General features: G+C 31.5%; 1 protein-coding gene across 5 annotated transcripts in view; it reads left to right on the top strand.

Moving 5' to 3' along the window:
* Eaf6 (chromatin modification-related protein EAF6/MEAF6) overlaps window positions 1-16,757 on the top strand; it is a 68,088-nt gene extending 51,331 nt beyond the window's left edge. For all 5 annotated transcript variants that reach the window (XM_085813865.1, XM_085813863.1, XM_085813867.1 and 2 more), the window contains one exon: window positions 14,511-16,757. In XM_085813865.1, coding sequence (XP_085669991.1) covers window positions 14,545-15,087 — 543 coding nt within the window. In that variant the 5' untranslated portion in view covers window positions 14,511-14,544 and the 3' untranslated portion in view covers window positions 15,088-16,757. The remainder of the gene's footprint in view (window positions 1-14,510) is intronic.
* The last annotated feature ends 3,764 nt before the right edge of the window (window positions 16,758-20,521 follow it).

Below are 20,521 nucleotides of genomic sequence, written 5' to 3'. Positions count from 1 at the left end.
GGGATCTAATAATGTTCATCTTTACCGTTGAATAATGGCTATATTAAAAGAATTAATAATTTTGTGACCTTTTTTTTTCTTTTCCTATCCAGTTTTAGTTCAAGGATGAGATTTGAGCATTGTCTGACATTTGAATTTAAAACATGGTAATGGAGATGCTTACTTCCCTTTGACTTGTGTTAGTAGGGTAGGTGAAATCTCCTAAAGTAATTCAAAACTCATCCTGTGAATACAGCATTTGTATTCAGACAGAAGTTTTGAAACAGTTATATTTAAAAATGCATTTTTTACAGCAGTGTAGTGTAAAATTCAGCTGATGCAAAGATTAAAGAAACAAACTGAACGTTTTGGTTTAGGTAATGGAGATGCTTACTTCCCTTTGACTTGTGTTAGTAGGGTAGGTGAAATCTCCTAAAGTAATTCAAAACTCATCCTGTGAATACAGCATTTGTATTCAGACAGAAGTTTTGAAACAGTTATATTTAAAAATGCATTTTTTACAGCAGTGTTGTGTAAAATTTAGCTGATGCATACTTATATAATTTTTTCCATGAATTACATAGCAGAAACCTATGCTGAAATTGTAGTTTTCTGCTATGTTTAGGTAATGGAGATGCTTATTTCCTGTTGTCTTGTGCCAGTAGAACTAATGATTCTTCAAAATCAGTTAAAAGCTCATCTCCTGGTTGCAGTATCTGTATTCATTCAGAAGGTTTGAAACGATGTTATTCCCTGCGAAGATGGGAATAGTGGTTAGTTGTGCTATCATTTTGAAGGACCTTGGTATGAATCCCAATGCGTGGTTTGAATGAAGTGAAGAAATGGATGTGTGTGTGTGATGTGTTTTGAATTTAGATGCTATACATGTTCATGAACGTAAGATTTTTCAAACTGCTTTTGCAGTGCTTATTAATTTTTGTGAGTTAATTGTGCATCATTTATAAATGTATTTTATTTAAATATTGAAAATGCCTCAATAAACGTAATCATTATCATATGTTAGAATTATTTAGTTTGTTCAAATTTTAAAATATGGTCTTAAATATCCCAGCACCTTAAGAAAAGCTTTTGTTGGCAAATGATGTTTACTTTCTTTGACCACATGAAAGGGCATTCTATTTTATTGTTTTCAATATCTGTTAAACAAATTTAATTTTTAAATATTCATGTGTCCAGTCAGATGTAAATTCCAGAATAGGATATCTATTCAGTAACATCACATGTTGATACAGTGCCAGCTAATAGCTCATTTAAATCTATTTCAATGTTAATCACTTTCTCACTTTCAGAGCTTGGTTATTGCTTACTGTTGGATTCAGGTTTATTTTCACATTCTGCTTTATCATTAGTTTATTTCCAATAATGTTAAAAAATTAACGTGAACATGTATGAGCATGCAAAGCAAATGCTTATCCTAGCAAGTTCAACCATCTGTTTCTTCTGCCACAGGATGAAATTAGTGTAGAAGTAGTTTTGGGTAGTATCTTGCAATTTGTTGCCATTTGTTAAATTATCTTTGTGCATAAAAGTGAAAACCCTTGCAGTTTGTTTTGGGTAGTATCTTGCATTTTGTTGCCATTTGTAACCTTTGTGCATAAAAGTGAAAAACCCTTGTAATAGTTTTGTTTTTTAACCCTTTCCTTCTCGCTCCTGTCAAAATGACGGGGTGAGGTTTTGTAATAAATTAATCTTGAATTATCGGTGGTTCTTGTGTTCTGTTGGCCCAAATAAAGACACTTTCCTTTTAACTAAATCTATTTAATGAAGAGAAGACTATGTACAAATATTATATATATATTACAGTATATCTAGTTCCTACCACTCTCAACTCTCTCTAGTGAAAACTCTTAATTAGCGAAACATACGGGCGGCACAGCGCCCTCTCTCTCTCTCTTTCTACAGGTTTCGCCCTCTATTTCTCGTGCCCGTGATTTTTCCGGGCTGGAGAGTTCAAAAGCAGCATGCTATAACGAATTAAAACCTATTAATTTCTTTTGCCCGGAAAAAGTTTTATTTCTCATTTTACACACCAGATGGCAGCACCAGAATAATATTTTATGCAATTAGAGATAGTTTTATTTTAAACTGTCAGCACTAATCGAACATATATTTATGCTATGTGTTTTGTAATTTTATCGTTAGCTCAGTCACTTAGTCTCATTGTGAATGCACGGGGCTTTGTTTTGTGACAAAATATACTTATATGTTTATTCTGTACATTGTGGAGTCAGATGGTGAATTGGATTCAGATTATAGTAAATGGATCTGAAAGTGATTCTGAAGTAACTGATTTTTATGAAAGTTCGGTTAGTGAATCTGAGAACAGTGATCTGTACTATTGCCTGGATGAGAATGGACTAAAATTGTAAAGTTCTGGTGTCTTATAATATTTTACGTATGTTGTGAATGACAATATAGTGGATCTCATCGTTTCAGAAACAAATAGCTATGCCAAACAATACCAAAATTCTCGAGGATTTCGCCTATCCAAAAATAGAAACCTTGGATACCTGCCACAAAGGAAGAAATTCTTAAATTTCTCAGTATAGTTTTTACAAGGTATTACAAAAAAACCAATACGAAAATGTATTGGAGGGAAAAACATTCAATTTCAACACCTTTTTTCAGAAGCATAATGCCTTGTAATAGATTTTACGAAATACACAAGTTTCTGCATTTTGTAGATAATGAAGCTTTTGATTGTAACACACATCCAAATCCCAAGCTGTATAAAATCTTGCCAGTGGTACAACACCTGAATTAATTTGCAGACATGCTTTTAAAGTTTCAAACAGACACTTACGGAACTGTGAAAGTAAACCGAAAAAAATTTGTTTATATTATGCGTAAGTATTTCTTTAATGTTTAAAACTTATTTCTGAAATTTTCCTGGCTTACTGGAAAACCAACATTCAGTCAAAATAAATCTGAATGTTGGCTTTTCCTAAAAAATTATATTTTAAAAATTTCTAGCTAAAAAAAAAATCCAGAAATTGAAAAGGCATATATTGTACATGCATTTATTTCTATGCAGTTTTCTTCAATAAAAAAAAGCACTTTTATGACCGTTTTCTTGAAAATTATCTAATTGTTAAGGGGTTAAGCCAGAAAAGCATAGTACTGGTCTGTTTTGTAAAAGTGAAAAATCCTCTACTTCATCATATCATCCGATTGAACATTTAGCATTTGAAAATGCGGTATGAATGTTTCATTTTTTCTGAGATTCTTTTAGGAATTCCGAGTGTCAGGCTTGCTAAGAATCATAATTACTGGCATAATTAAGCAGTTCATTCAAATTTTATTTAATTTACTACGATTTTACAAACAGTTTATGAAAATTAACAACATTTAAAAACATACTTGAAATTCATTTTAAATGGAGACATGGCTCTTTGATCTTTATACTGGTACACATCTGGTAGTTACTGCTCACCAACTATTGCAACAACAACTAACACGACTGATCACATCCCTGAGTATGTCTGCGAGATTCGATGGTTTGGTTTTAGTTGATGGCAAGCCTTGTACTGTACTTCTTCCCCTGTCCTGTACTTCTTATACTAACAATTTGCTGATCCTCATATAGTGGAAAATTGAAAATAATAATATATAATGCACAAGGAGGAATGAAATTAAGAATGAATTAGTGAGGAATTGTGTAACTATGAGCAGGTTGTTAGACATTACCTGAATTATTTGTGTGTATCAGCAACAATTATTTTTTACCTGTTTTTCAGTATGTCGTCTATAGCATATAAGTACAGTCTTTTAAAACATTTTGTGGTAACTATAAGTACGGTCTTTTAAAACTTTTTGTGGTAACTATAAGTACAGTCTTTTAAAACTTTTTGTAGGTTTAATTAATATGTATATATAATTTTATATATATATTAACTAATATATATAGAATTTTTTAATGTAAAAAATAACATCTTAAATATGTTAAGCACACTTAATATTATGTCTAAAACTGAATGATTAAATAACATCTTTTAGTTTGATTTCTGCTTTCACGCAAAGTAAGTCTCATCAATAGTTGGGAGGTTAAAAACTGCTAAATACTTATATATTTGATCTTGGGTTTGAATCCGAGCAAATGGGCTGTCTAGCGTGATTGATTTTGATGGTTTTCCCCATGCCATGACATGAATATCGGCCAATTTTCCTAAGAAAGTTCCATGAGAAGGCTTCCTAAGGCATATAGCTATTGTATGCTTTGCCATATTCAAATATGTAACCTTTATGTAAAATACTGTTCCTTTTATGTATGTGATTTCATTTAAAAATGGAAAAAAAAAAGTAGTTGCGTGTGGTAAAAAATTAAAATCTAGGTTCATTGATTTCACATAATTTTTGCATTATTGGGATGTCCCAGACCTCGTACAGGTATACTAACATTCAATCTTCATGTTCTGTTGTTCGAGAACATGACACTTATGTTAGTGACACAGCTTGAAGTTTAAATATATGTACTCAAAAGCTAAGATAGTAGTTATAAAGATGTATTTCTGCTGCACGAATACTGAATGCAGTATGAGTACTTCAGAAAGTCAATCCCTTAGGACAGTAGCTCTGATATGCTTCGTCATATTCAAATAACCAATGAACCATGGCTGTCTTAATTTTTGAGCCTCATGAAAAAGTAAGGTATGCAGCTGCTGTTTTAGCAACTGAACCAATGTATTTGTTTGGATGAAAAGTAAACAAAAGTTTTAACAAGTAAAAGTATGGAGAACGTTCTTTAAATTTTTTTAGTAGAGTGTGCAAGTGGTAAAAAATCAAACTCGAGGTTCATGGATTTCAGATAATTTTTGTATTATCGTGATGTCTCAAGCCTCGTACAGTAATACTAACATTCAATCCTCATGTTCTGTTGTTTGAGAACATGATACTTATGTTAGTGACACAGCTTGAAGTTTAAATGTATCTCTGTACTCAAAAGCTGAAGTAGTAGTTATAAAAAACATATTTGTTGCTGCACAAATATTGAAGGCAGTAAGAGTACTCCAGAAAGTCCTGAATGAATCTGGAGAGTGTTCTTAAAATTTTTTTAGTGGAGTGCAAGTGGTAAGAAATCAAAATCGAGGTTCATGGATTTCAGATAATTTTTGTATTATCGAGATGTCTCAAGCCTCGTACAGTAATGCTGACATTCAATCCTCATGTTCTGTTGTTTGGCAGCATGATACTTATGTTAGTGACACAGCTTGAAGTTTAAATGTATCTCTGTACTCAAAAGCTGAAGTAGTACAGGGTTCGTAGCGGTCCTTACAAGTGCTTATAAGCCCTTATATTTGAAAATAAAATATAAAGGCCCTTATAGATGCTTACTTTTTCTTTAAAGCCCTTATTTTTTTTGTTTTTGTTTTTGTTTTTAGTGCTTATTTTTTGCTTTTAGTGCTTTTTTTTAATCCTTTGTTTTTAATGAACGCGCATTTTTTTCCCCGTATCAAAGCCGAAACTAAATAAACAACTTTTCTTCCTTATATGCAACGTCAGATGGTGAATCATACTCCCGAAAAATTGCTTTCTCCCTTCCTCTGCATTAACGTAACCTGTGGTACGCGCGAGAGTACAGATAAATGCACGTCATTCTATTGGCCAAAGAATTGCGAAAATGTAGAAAATTCCGGTACATTCGGTTTTTCTTTTCCTCCCACCTAGAAAATTCCGGTACATTCGGTATTCTTTTCCTCCCACCCAAATACTACACACGTTTGAATTTCTATCAACATTTTAATAAATTTGCATTCTCGGTCCGTGTGGTCAGTTCATATTCGTGTTTATTATGATCGTTATGCTTATATTATGAGTATATGTATGAATATTTATAATAATATAATTGCAGTAACTGCTGAAGTATAGATAAACTTCCAAAAATGGGTGTGTTTTTAAACAGATTAGCTTTCTAAGGAATAATTTTCGGAATGCCTTAAATGAAAGGAAAGTACCCCAGATTAGTAAGTCTCTTTCTTTTCCTTTATTTAGTTTTTCTTTCTCCGAATATCGGCAGGTGTTGATTCTGATTGCGTAATATCACATATGGAAGAATTAGGCCGCACATATTGCACAATAACGTTTGCGGTATTTTGCATTGATAATTAATTTTGATGTTCAGTCTGAGATTTGTTTATGAACACTTAAAAGAGTTTTACTGTGCTTTCTAAGCAGAATATTTCTCAGTTCCCTTGGTTTTTATATGATGCACATATCGAAATGTCAAAATCATTTATTTAGCCTAAATTTAAATCTAAAGAACGGCTACAATCTCCCTCACTCCTCTTTTTCCAGTTACTATCCGGAAAATTCGGGAATTTCTGTGTATGCTGGTTAGTTAAGCTTTTACTGTTAAAGGATGACTGAATGAAGCAATTTTCCGTCTTCTGATTTCAGAAATGTGCCTCTTTTTTACTTAAATTACTTTGCTTGGGATATATGTTAAGGGAAAACTGTTATGCAATGAAAATTTAGAAAATGTTCAGAATTTTGATTTAAGTTAAATTATTTAAATATTAATATGAGTGGAAAAATAAATTGTATTTATTATTAGGTGCTGAACGAATACAATTAATATGGCTTATTATTATTTATTTTCTATATTTTCAACTGAAATATCATCATTAAAATTTTGTAATATAGTTTAGTTCTGCATAGTTTTTTTCCCTCTCATTGTAAACTAATTCTGTAAATTGAACTGTCATTTAAATTTTTTTAAAAAAAGTTAATTGTTTTCCATTGTTGAGGTAATGCTCATTCTCTTAATAAATATTGCATTGCTCATATTTTAAATTACAAGTCTAATTTTTCTTTTAAGGTTATGCAGTTGTGTATAATGTAATTAGACAGGTGCTTATTTTTTCCCTTGAAAAGTGCTTATAGGTGCTTATTTTTTTAACTAAAATGTGGCTATGAACCCTGTAGTAGTTATAAAAAACATATTTGTTGCTGCACAAATATTGAAGGCAGTAAGAGTACTCCAGAAAGTCCTGAATGAATCTGGAGAGTGTTCTTAAAATTTTTTTAGTGGAGTGTAAGTGGTAAGAAATCAAAATCGAGGTTCATGGATTTCAGATAATTTTTGTGTTATCGTGATGTCTCAAGCCTCGTACAGTAATGCTGACATTCAATCGTCATGTTCTGTTGTTTGGCAGCATGATACTTATGTTAGTGACACAGCTTGAAGTTTAAATCTATGTACTCAAAAGCTGAAATAGTAGTTATAAAAAACATATTTGTTGCTGCACAAATATTGAATATGGTAAGAGTACTCCAGAAAGTTCTGAATGAATCTGGAAAGTGTTCTAAAATTTTTTTTAGTGGAGTGCAAGTGGTAAAAGATCAAAATCGAGGTTCATGGATTTCAGATAATTTTTGTATTATTGTGATGTCTCAAGCCTCGTACAGTATTGCTAACATTCAATCCTCATGTTCTGTTGTTTGAGAGCATGATACTTATGTTAGTGACACAGCTTGAAGTTTAAATCTATGTACTCAAAAGCTGAAATAGTAGCTATAAAAAACATATTTGTTCCTACACAAATATTGAATACTGTAAGAGTACTCCAGAAAGTCCTGAATGAATCTGGAAAGTGTTCTAAAATTTTTTTAGTGGAGTGCAAGTGGTAAAAGGTCAAAATCGAGGTTCATGGATTTCAGATAATTTTTGTGTTATCGTGATGTCTCAAGCCTCGTACAGTAATACTAACATTCAATCCTCATGTTCTGTTGTTTGAGAACATGATACTTATGTTAGTGACACAGCTTGAAGTTTAAATCTATGTATTCAAAAGCTGAAATAGTACTAGTTATAAAAAGTATATTTGTGTTGTATTTATTTTTCTGCAAGAATATTATATGCAGTAAGAGTAGTTCAGAAAATCCTCAATGAAGGCTGCCCTTGGGCCAGTAGCTTTGGTATGCTTTGTCATGTTCAAATAACAGTGAACCATGGCTATCTTCATTTTTGAGCCTAATGAAAAAGTAAGATATGCAGCTGCTGCTTTAGCAACTGAACCGATATATTTGGTTGGGTGAAAAGTAAACAAAAGTTTTAACAACTTGAAGTTTGCAGAATGTTCTTAAATTTTTTTTAGTAGAGTGCAAGTGGTAAAAAATCAAAATCGAGGTTCATGGAATATAATTTTTGTATTATTGTGATGTCTCAAGCCTCGTACAGTAATACTGACATTCAATCTTCATGTTCTGTTGTTTGAGAACATGATACTTATGTTAGTGACAAGGTCTGAAGTACACTGCATGGAAAGATAGTTTGCACGATGATTCAGTTGTAAAAGTTATTTATATGAATTAATATGAAAAGCCAGTTTATTAGTTTGCAAATGATTCAATATCTGCAGAAATTTTTAGGTATAAAGGATGTTAACATTCCACCGATATGAATCATTGAAGATAGTATATGGTTAACTAAATAAGATTGATTGTTGAATTTAAGATTCTTTATCATTTAAAGTAATGGCAAGTATAGTAGTGGGTAGGAATGATGTTATCACTTCAGCAAGATTCCCCCTCCCCAAAGAATGAATCTTTAGTTTTCAGTAATGATGGGAAATTTATAAAGCTTTATAATGGCAAGTTTAAAATTTTTGCTCCCACTGCATAGAAATTATGTGGTGCATTAAGTATAGTAGAAACAATATGAAGAGCTTTTTTATCCATTGTTTTCAAAGTGAAAAAATGGGTGGCAGAGAAACGAATTTTTTTTTTTTAAGTCTTAATTTATGGTGGTTTCATTCTTTATTGCTGCTTCTTAAATTTGAAATTTTCTTCATCTGTTACTTCATGAAATTGCTAGCATGTTGCTATTTTGAAAACCGTTACTGCCTTTGCTGCATCAGCTTAACCCTTCGATGCGCTTGATATTATTTTTATAATTTTTTTAACTAAAAACTCTAGAAATTGAATATTATGATCCTAGAGACAAATAATATATGAATTAAAAAAATCTACTCTTGCCCTATATTCTGTGGGTGGTAGCTGCACTGTGAAACCACCGCACGTCTAGGACTTTGAAATTTACTGAGGTAGTAGGGGAAAAAACTTGCATTTCTAACTTGCGTGTTTCCAATAAATGATGAAATTTAAAAAAACATGCATGCAAAAATTGCTTTATATATAATTTTTTACATTATTTTACAAAGTAAGTCGTCAGAAAAAATTAAAAAATAAACATTTATATAATTTTTCTATAGCAGTGAAAATATAAGTACATACATAATAAGGACGTTTGGCTAAATGGATAAAAAAACTCAGTAAAATAAAGACTCGGTGTTTTTTTTCTTAAATTTCAAAGAACACATTTTTTGTGACATTGTTTAAAGCATATTTTGTCTTTTTGGGACATGCGTAGACCCGCATTGCATGTTTCGCACATGTATCTTCTATGAGGTTTCTTCCTTCTGCTACAAAATGTACACCGCCGTCCAGCATTATGGTGGTGTCCAGCGTTAATTTCTTTTCATCTGGCACATGAAATTTTTTTTTTATGTTAATGGGGGGTGCTGGGTCCTTTTTGACTTTGGTACGGATCATTCGTTTCCCATTCATACTTACTTTTATTCGTATTTCGTCCCAAAATATTCAGAAAATATTTTTAATTTAAATAAAACTTTACGCGATTTCTATTTTTAATTAAAACTAAGTATATTTACATTAAATTTAAACCACAAATAATTTAAAAAATCACAATACTAGCTTGGGGAGCAAGTGTGTTGAGGTTAGAGAAAGATCTCTGGAAAAACAAGAACTTTTTACTGGGCATGTATTGTTTAGTAATAAAATAACTGTGATTTCGAAACCCCTTATCTATCCCAGGTAAATCTATATCCAGATAAAAATAAACATTCTTATTTGAGAAGCAAGCAAACGTCATTGTGACTTAAATTATAATTCCAGAATGAATTAAGCATAATTTAATTAGCAATAATTACTTTGCTGTTGAAAGCTTAGTTTCTCTAGATTGACAACAAATCAACTATTCTGCTAAATTTCAAATGTTAACAAATATGGCTGTCATGCCAGACAAAAATTAGGCTTAGCCGCACTTAAAAAACTTAAAATTGTTCATAATTCCACAATTATTGCATGCAGGTCAACTAAAGACATAAGAACCTTAACTGACAGATAAGAATGCACAGAATTTATATTATCTGAAGAATTTTCTAATCGTTGCCCCTATTTAAATACTGTAATAAATCTAAAACTACATATTAAAAAAAAAAAAAAGCAGCAGCAGCTGTTTACAGGCGATTTACTATTTCTCATTCAATTAATTCAATTCTCACTTTGTGACAAAGTAAAAATACGTAAAAACTCGAAATATCTATATTAAAAATTACGAAGTAAATCTTAAACACTTATTTCGTGAAATAAATGCCAGAATGTATTAAGCATGATTTAATTCGCAATAATAAAAGAAGGCGTTATCTTTGTTGCGAATCGTGGTAAAAATAATTAGGCTTAGCCACACTTAAACAACATTGATAATTCTACAAATATTGCATGCAGATTAACTAAAGGCATAAAAACCTTTAACGTGAGCTAACAACATAATTCAATCATTTTTAAGAAAAAAATCTGTCCCCTTAAAACGTTTTTTTCATGATTTACCTTCAAGTTACTTTAAAACACAATTTTCGGAATTAAACTTCCTTCATAAGGGTTCCCTCTTTTTTGATACATTCTACTAAATTTATATTAGGAGATAATATAATAAATATTTCTTTAGTAAATATATATCTACATATATTTATATTCTTTTGGTGCAGCGGGATTGCAACCAAAAAGGAAGTGCATATCTATATGTTATAGCAGTCCAGCATGCAATATTTCAATGTGCTTAGATTATCCTTTTTTGAGTTATGTGAGATGGATACATACGTACGGCACGAAAAAATCTCTTCAGAATTCATTTTAAATCAGTTTTGTGGTATTTTGGGGAAAAAGAGTCTTTCATTCTGTCCTTACATACAGATGTCCCACAAAAACATCGTTAATTGCATTCGACAGAACTTAAATTGCGACGGAGCATGCTCCGGTGCTTCTTAGTTTTTGGGATATATTCTAATTCTAGTCGGAATGCACTGGAGTCTTAAATAGGAAGGCTCCACTTTTTTTACCAGGGTTGCCACGCTACCTGGAAAACCGGGAGAACCGGGAAAAGTCAGGGAATTCGAAAATTGACCAAAATATTCAGGGAAAAGTCAGGGAATTTAAGTATTTTTGTCAAAATCTGGAAAAGTCAGGGAAGTTCATACAACGATCCAGCCAAAAAAAGCGATTTTTGCGCCGACGTCGGAAGAGGTAACTTTTTTGGCGAATTATGTATCACGTGAGTGTCATTCGGGTTGTTGGCATAGAGCCAATTTTCGCAGCTCCAATTTGATTGTCTTTTAGAAAGGCAAAGCAACTTTTGGTTTCCAATATTCTCGAGAATCGCATGTACAGTGCATGAACTAAAGAAAGTACCTGTTCTCGTATAAAACAAAATGGGTTTAATCCTAGTATACGGTACCATGGAGGTTAGAATCAAAGAATATGTATTGTAAAGAAGGAAAACCTCTCTGCAACAGACGTGGCTGTGGCTCCGTTCCATCATAGAGGGAAAACAGCTTTGCATGTCTGATATATCTGTTGCCAAAGCTCGAAACTGATGTCGAAGTTCGAAGGTCACGTTATCAAGAGTTCATAAAATGAATATCGTTTAAAATTTCTTTAACCACTTGCACTAAAAAGACGTGCCACGCACGTCAAGATGCTTTTGTCTCAAACCGCGAGCGACGTGAACACGTCGATAAGCATTTATCGCAAAAATGAAAATAACGTGGTGCACACGTCGCCTAACAACGAGATTGTTTATTTCTCGAGTTACAGCTCTGGATTGCACTCGCAGATGCGGAGCGGCGTAAATGAGACACTTTACCGCTTGTTATATTGTAGCGCACGGCAGCGCAACTGTGAAGTTTAGTCTTAGCGCAAGTGGTTAAACTCTAAAGGAAAAGAAAATATTTTTTGGCGCAAGTAAATTAATTCATGGATTAGTTATTTTCAGGGGAAAAAAAAACTACGAAAACCCGTTTTTAAAATTATTGCGAAAAATCCAAGAAGAAACGTCCTTTGATAAAACGTTTCTTCTTGGATTTTTCGCAATAATTTAAAAACGGATTTTCGTAGTTTTCTTTTTGTCAAAAAGCGTTTCTTCTTAACACGTGTTTCTCAATTTCCTGTACACATAGCGGAGAGGGAAATTCTGGCCGCCAGGTTCCGTCGCCAAATCCCTTGGCAAATTTTCCCTCCGCATTCTAGCGGCGTAAAAGCATTTTACTTGTATGGAACCTTTTCTTCTTTACATAGACGTTCTTTGGTTAGAATAATAATGGGATTTGGCGACATCTTGATGCGCAGTAAACGGGTCATTTTGGTCTTGGCGACAATTTTCAAAATCGTGCCCAAAGCCTTACCGTATACTAGAATTTTACCGCAAAATCTTTTTAAACCTTTTTTTTTTTTCTTTTCTTTTTAATAAATACCTTGCCATTTTGCAGTAAAATAAAAAATAGTAATCAGTCATCTAGGCTAGCCATGTAATATAACTATATTCGCTAAAATATCGTTGATTATTCTAATTCAATTTTTAAGTAATTATTTTTATGTTATTCATATAATTTAATGTCGCTTCTTCCCTCTAAATTTATTTTTATTAGTAAATAATATTTCCAAATTTCAGGAAATTTTCTCTGGCATAATCCGGAAATTAATTATAGCAGTATGATGACATACCAAATTTAATACAAATTTAATGCACATATTTTTTCCTTATGTATGCTGCGAAATAAATATAAAATACCTCAATTTATTAAAATAGATTTCTTTCTTTCGTTTAGCTGCAGAATGTCTGCAAAAAAAGCCTTATTTTATTCCAGATTGGGAAGATTCTAATTTCAATCTTCAGTGGAGAAAACAACAACTATTATAATTATATTTGTGTTTTCAAGTGTTAAGGTGCCTTTTAAGAACATACCTCACGCAAATTAAATTTACCTAAAATCTAACCTAACTATTTAGCATTGCATTGTTAAGGACCGGATTAGCCTTGTGTTGAACTGGTGATGATCATGAGTAATAATTAAATAAAACATACATTTGTTATCCAATATATATATGTTAAATTTTATTAAGTTTCTTAAGTGGCAAACTAAACAAAATTATCAAACAAAGTATACCAAGAATAATTAATAAATGTCCTCTGGAATTTATTAAATAATTAAGTGAATTTGCTACACAATACAAGTAATACCATAATTAATTTACCTCTTAGTACAGCCAACGTACATTACGCGGATAGACTGGAATTTTCTTGAAACACACCTGGAAAAGTCAGGGAATTTCATTCTCGTGTTTGAGTGGCAACCCTGTTTTTTACGTAACTCGGGAACAGTTATTTCAGTAGAAATTTGATCTAGTGAGTTTTATTTTTAGCAATAAAATCATATAAAAATCGCTTATTAAATTTTATTTTATCTCTTTACATTTAATTTAAATTAATTAATTACTTTAATCTTTAATTATTTTGGTAATAAGATATGAATTAATTAAATAATAATTATAAATTAAATACTAATTAATAAATATTAATTAAATAATTATTAATTTGATACTCGTTAGCAATTTAATTTTTAAATTATTAATGATTTTAATAGTCATTTTATTTATTTAGTTACTCTTATTGCTCTTTCCTGACAGTCTTCCGCAGGGCTCCGGCACTTCTATTTTTAGAAATTAAGCCCTGGCATTTGATAGCAATAAAAATGGATGTTTTCATTGAAATGTGATGTCCGAAATTTTTCGCAATAACAATACTTTTTTACTTTGTACAAGGAAGTAATAAAAGAGGGGGAGAGAAAGATCTGAAATAATTTAATGTCACATCAAAGGATTTGTTCAGGTTTTTTTACGCTCTTGCTAAGCTCAATTTACCAAGGTGCTTTTGCACTCATTGCCTGATAAGAAATCTTTTTTTTTTTTTTTTTTTTTGAAACTTTATTATTCAACATTGTTTTCTTCCCACTTATGCTACCAAAATTCAACAGTAAAATCATGAAAATTTTTAAAGCGGCATAGTTTCAGAATCCCAGCATAGTGTTAAGTGTTGCCATACATTTTTCTGTTTTTTTTTCAGTCTTTTCCCCGGATTATAACTGTTTATGCTGTTTAGAATTCTTGATACATTTAAGTGTCACTAGATTTTTTATATTCCCTATTTATTTAAATATAACGAATGGTTATAATATTTGCAACATCCTTTTGTTTTGTGTTGAAATACTTTTTTATATTCAATAGGTTATTTAATATAGTGCCATTAGCAGTTGTGGCAACATCCTCTTGTGTTGCCATACACTTTTTTATATTCATATAAGAAAGATAATAATAATGCTATTATAATATGTGAATGTAAAGCAATAATATGTTCTAAAACTGCAAATTATATTTTTCAGAATGTTGTACTGATAGAGCGTAAGTAAAGAAATCATGTCAAAAACTTCATCTGCAGATGCTCGAAATGAACTCGCAGAATTGGTTAAGAAGAGGGCCGAGATTGCTGACACTTTGGCAAACTTAGAGCGGCAAATCTATGCCTTTGAAGGGAGTTATTTGGAGGATACTCAGCTGTATGGAAATATTATTAGAGGATGGGAAAGGTATTTAGCTACAAATAGGAACACCAGTAGCAAAGCTGATAAGAGGAACAGAAAGTTTAAGGAAGCTGAGAGACTCTTTTCAAAATCTTCTATTACATCAATGGCATCTGTAAATGGAATTATTGAGACTGAAAGAAATAATGAAACAGATATGAATGCAAACTCAAATGAAAATATACCTATTGCTGAGGGTTCAGTTAATATAAATTCTCTTGGTCTTGATTCACGAAGCAGTAGCAGTAGTTCGTCATCGTCTACTGTAAATGGAAACAGGTCTCCGCAAAATACTCCAGATTTTCCTGGTAAAATGAAAATGGGTCAAAGACTAAAAAAGAATGCAAAAAAGCCCAGAAGAGTTACTGATATGGACTGATTAAATTTAATCATTATGGCTATATTGTACATTTAAGTATATAAAGAATTCAGTATATATTTATAATTTTTCGTATGATGATTTTAATATATCGTAATATTCTGTGAACACGAATATTATGTTTAATTTTTTTTAGTGTGATTGATGTTTACTACCACAATAGAATATTTTCATAGAAATTTAATTTCCTTTGAATATGATTTTTTTTTTATTGCCTGCAGTTCTTTCATGAACATTATTTTGTTGTTAATTTTGGACTTTAAATTATCATACCTCTGAGCAGGACACTTTTAGGCTGGACATTTGCTTCATATAACAGAATGAAGGTTCCTTCAGGAGCATTTGAAAGAAAGCTTCATAATTGTTTTAGTATTAAATAAATATGATGGAGGCTAAAAGACAGAAAATTTGAAATTTGTTTTGTAAGAAGTTTCTAATTTTCCAAATGTACTCTTTGCATATTTTCTTTTAAACATTAGTACATCTAGTAATATGACTACAAAAATTTCTAATGGGTGAGTGTTTTGTGTGTTCGGTAGTTGTAAATAAAGTAAAAGGTTTTATTTATTTGTATACATATGTTTGTGTAGATACGAAAGAACTGAAATATTTGTAAAAAAATTGCACATTTTTAAGTTTGCTGAAGAATTTGTAAAAATAACTTACAGAATTTTGGGAAAAAGATAATGAGCACTGGCTTCAGTTATAAGTAGCTTGTAATATAATACAAACTGTTCATTATATTTTTGGAAGCAAATAAGTATAACTTTTACTTATAGACTTAGTTTACAAAAAGTGTAATTTTTACATCAATTATAAATTTATCGGTGATTAAAATGAGCTATAAACTAGTCGTTATAATTTTTTCTTAAGAAATATGTTTTGGAGTAACTTCCAAAGTTTTCAAAAAAAAAAAAAAAAAATGAAGTGTCAGTAAAATTTTTAATCCATTTAATATTTGAGTATTTAGTTTTCTGTGGGGGCAGGGGGCGGTTAAAATGTTAAAAATTTATTAATAAGAACATGTCACCTAAATTAATACGTGGATTAAAAGAGATTATTGTCATATAGTATAAATGCAATGTTTGATTGCTTTGAATTTTTGCTTGTGGATACTTTAATGTATAAAATGTTTGTAGTTTGTTCTCTGTTAGTTTAATATTTGTTTTTTTTGCAAAATTACTGGTTTTTGTTATTTAAGTTTTATTTATGTGTGAATATACATGTGTTGAATTTATTTTGAAGTAAAAAAAAAAAGCATAGTAGCTTTAGTAGTATAACCATGTGTAGTAAAAAACAACACGTTTTTACTTAATCTTTTAAAAAAGTTTTGCATATGGCTTTTATTTAGATAATGATAGGCTTACTCTTTTGCTGACTCATCTTGTACAAATATTCATCCTGTTGTTTATATTATATTATGAAAATTTTCAGTGTTTTAGTTATTAACTTGGGGACATTTTGAATAGTTTAGAAATCTGTAGTTTTTCTAATTCTCATAACCACCTGATGTACAATATTTTAAATGTTCAAATAAAGATTTAAAACACTGTTTACAAAATTCTATCAAGTCCCAACTTTTATGTCATTTTTTAGTGTAGAAATTTATAAGCCACGTATGTAATAAATAGCTATTAAACTAAGATGCATATATATCATTTGCATAGTAATTCTGTAGTCTGCATAATGAATTCACATTATATTACAATATTACTGTAAAGATCTATTTTTAGTTATGTTGAGTAAGAATAAAAGAAAATTGTGATGAACTTTTTATAGTTAAGATGCCGTCTGCCATTGGATTTTCCAATAAAAATGCGAGAATGAAAGAAAATTGTGATAAACTTTTGTTATAGTTAAGATGCCGTCTGCCATTGGATTTTCCAATAAAAATGTGGAAAGAAAAAATACTTCATAGAAATAGAAAATATTTCGATTCAAATTTGCATTCATACTGGTAATAAGCACTAAAAATAAAATATCTAAATATGAAAATTATCAAGGGAAAAAAACTTGTCAATTTTTAAAATCTTTTTTTTAAACATGAAATAATATTAATTTTAGAAGAGAAATGACTAAAAAATATACAATAAAAATGATTAGGTTTTGTACACTTGAAATTTTACTAGAAAAATTTTGATTTAAAATCATTGTTGCTTTCAAACTAAAAGTGAAATGAAATGGGGTCAAAATTCATTATAAGATTTGTTCCAAACTCATCTATCGTATCTAATTTTGAAATACCTTTAACATTCATTTTTATCATGTTTCTTTTCATAAATAATGAAAAAGGGGAAATTGGCTACAGCAATATATGATAGTAATGATGTGCATAAACTAATGTACAAATAAAGTGAGGCATGATTAAAATTTTTCACAGAATAGGAACAGTTCCTTTGAAAATTACTGAATTGATGATGTTGGGATGCAGAAATGTGATATTAGTCGTTAGAGTATTTACTACATAAGCATCGGTGTTTGATATTAAACCTTGATTTTGATGTCTCATTGTGTAACACCTCGAAAAATTTACTCTTAATTTCAGAAGTGGAAAATTATTTTATAAGAACAAAAATTGTAAAATCAAAAAAAGTTTTAATCTGATGTTGGTAAGCAGGTTTTAGTTTAACACCTAAAACAGTTTTAAGGTAGGGTGACAATTAATTTCAAATTTTCGGGAGCAGCCTGGATTCCAGCTCTGTGTCCTGCATGCATACGTGTCTTGGAATTGATTTGTTTAAAAATTTTGTCAAAATTAATTTATTTTTCATAGTATTTCCTCGTATGCATCGTACTGTTTTTGGAATCTTGCATTGGCAGTATTGGGTATATAACCATATGCTACGTGAAGCATATTTTTATGTGTAGAGAGTGCCATTCACAATGGCATTGCCATCATGTCAATTTCCGTGGATGTGAGGACGGCATGGAACGTTTTCAACCACCAAACTGAGTAGGCGTGTGCTACCACCATGCATTAAGCAATAAACTATTGAGCTTGACCAACATCTTTTATTACACAGTTCCATATCTGGCAGCGTGATATTCAAGGTGATTCATAATGAATGTAGCGATTACAAACGGCTATAACTATTTAACTGAAAATAATTTGTGGATAAGAATTATGCAGAATGTGAAAGAAAGCTCAGAATTTTGTTTGCATTTTTTACAAATGTTCTATGTGACTTCTGTTGGTAATAAGGACAACATATACTTGGTATTCCATTTCACACCATACATTCTGAAGAATATCTGGATTCACCAGAACCAGAGCAATGTGCATTTTGAGTTCTAGAATTGTTTTTGGCAAAGGAAACAAACACAAAAACTAATCATCTGTTGAATAAGGTCCTTTAAATTTAATCCGCTGCATTTTCAGCCATGGGCACTTCGAGGAAAGATACTCCAATTAATTTTAACGTTTAATATATTAATTATATTTAATTTTGAAAGGAGACCAGAATCAAGATAAGCGAACTTTAACAAAATACATAGTACAATATGCAGAAAAATCGGTTTGTCTTAATAAATAAATGTAATAATTTTAGATAAATTATATAACACGGTATGTGGTAATGTAATCACATGCAATTAGGCAAAAATCAGCTAATTGTTTCCGTTTGGAAGGAAAGAAGGGGAACTGATTACCTCACTGTGAAATATTTTGTGTACCGATGCTTTATCCTTGACAGTATGCAATTTTTAACCCGCGAGCACACACGACGGGTATGTCATACCCATGTGGATTTTTCTTTTTGTATATTTTTCACCCATTCGTTCATAAAAGGACGAAACTTGGTGTAGCTGAGTTCAAGGTCACATACTTAAATGGGGGAAATTCCTGAGGTGTCGGGTGCAGCGTTTTTTTAGGAACAGCATTGTTCGGGCATGTCATACCCGTGCGCGTACTCGCGTTTCTCAGTGAGTCATTTCGCAGTTCTCGTTTTCAAGCTTTTAGTATAGGTTTTTTTTTTTTGAGTTGTAAGTATGGCGCTGTGTATTCCTTACGATGAAAAGATTGAGAAACCTTGAAACAGTTTCTTCTGATGGGGATTCATTTAGTGAAGATGTTGATGACGAAGAATATAATAGTAATCATGATTCATCCATAGAGATCATGATTCAGATACAGAAACAGAAAATGAAACTTTGGAATGTAGCACTGAGTTTTATGTTGAAAAAAATGGAACAAAAATGAATTCCGGATAATGTTAGAATTGGCGCCAAAAATATTATAACTAAACTCCCTAGAAATACGAAGTATTCTAAAGACGTCTCAACACCTTTAGATTCCTGGCCACTGCTTAGCGATGAAGATATGTTAAAACATGTAATCGACAATACAAATATTTATATTGATTCAGTATGTGGATATTTCACTTGTGAACGGGATGCGAAAGCAACAAATGAGTTGGAAATCAAAGCTTTAATTGGATTGCTGTATTTATGTGGAGTTTATAAATCATCCCATGTGAACGTAAGAGATTTGTGGGCAACAGGTGGAACGGGAATGGACATATTTCGGGAAACAATGTCAGTGAACCGATCCCTCTTTCTTTTACGATGCCTCCATTTTGATGACAGAGATCGTCTCAGTAGAAAAGACTAATAAATTAGCTGCGATAAGAGAATTTGTTGCAAATTTTGTCACAAATTGCCAAAAGGCTTATATTGTAGGAGAATATGTGACCATTGATGAGAAGTTGGAATCAGTCAGAGGTCGTTGTTCCTTCAAACAATAAATGCCCAACAAGCCCAGTATGGCATAAAAATATTTGCTCTTGTAGACGCAAGGGTATTTTATACCTGCAGTAAGGAAATTTATGCTGGTAAACAACCAGATGGGCCATTTCAAGTTGAAAATTGTGCAAGCGAAGTTGTCAAATGTTTAATAAGGCCCTTATACAACTCTGGTCGAAATTTAACAGTTGATCATTGGTATATGGGATATGAATTATCTCAAGATCTCCTGAAGAAGAAAATTACGATAGTAGGTACAATGCGTAAGAGAGAAATCCCACCTGAGTTTCTGGCAAAGAAAAGAGAAGTATATTCTTCAATTTTCGGTTTTCAGAAAAAAGCAACACTTGCATCTTATGTGCCGAAAAAAAATAAGAATGTGATCCTGTTATCCACAATGCATTCCGGCGATCAAATCGATGAATCTACTGGGGAATCTAAAAAGCCTGAAATCATTACATTCTATAACATGACAAAAGGAGCAGTCGATGTTGTAGATGAGATGGCAGCTGCGTATTCTACAGCAAGAGTAGCACGTCGATGGCCTATGGTGATTTTCTTTTCAGTGTTAAACGTGGCTGCCATTAATGCAAGAATAATTCTACTATCAAAGAAGGAACCACCAACGGAATACCGTACCAGGCGTACTTTTCTCAAAGCCTTAGGGATGCAGCTAATAGAAAGTGTTTAAAAT

The sequence above is a fragment of the Stegodyphus dumicola genome, chromosome 3 (assembly GCF_044657685.1).
Source record: "Stegodyphus dumicola isolate Sdum_Otavi_A_Nest chromosome 3, ASM4465768v1".
Taxonomy (NCBI): domain Eukaryota; kingdom Metazoa; phylum Arthropoda; class Arachnida; order Araneae; family Eresidae; genus Stegodyphus; species Stegodyphus dumicola.
Note: the sequence above shows the minus strand (reverse complement) of the source record. Positions and strands in the feature narration are given on the sequence as shown.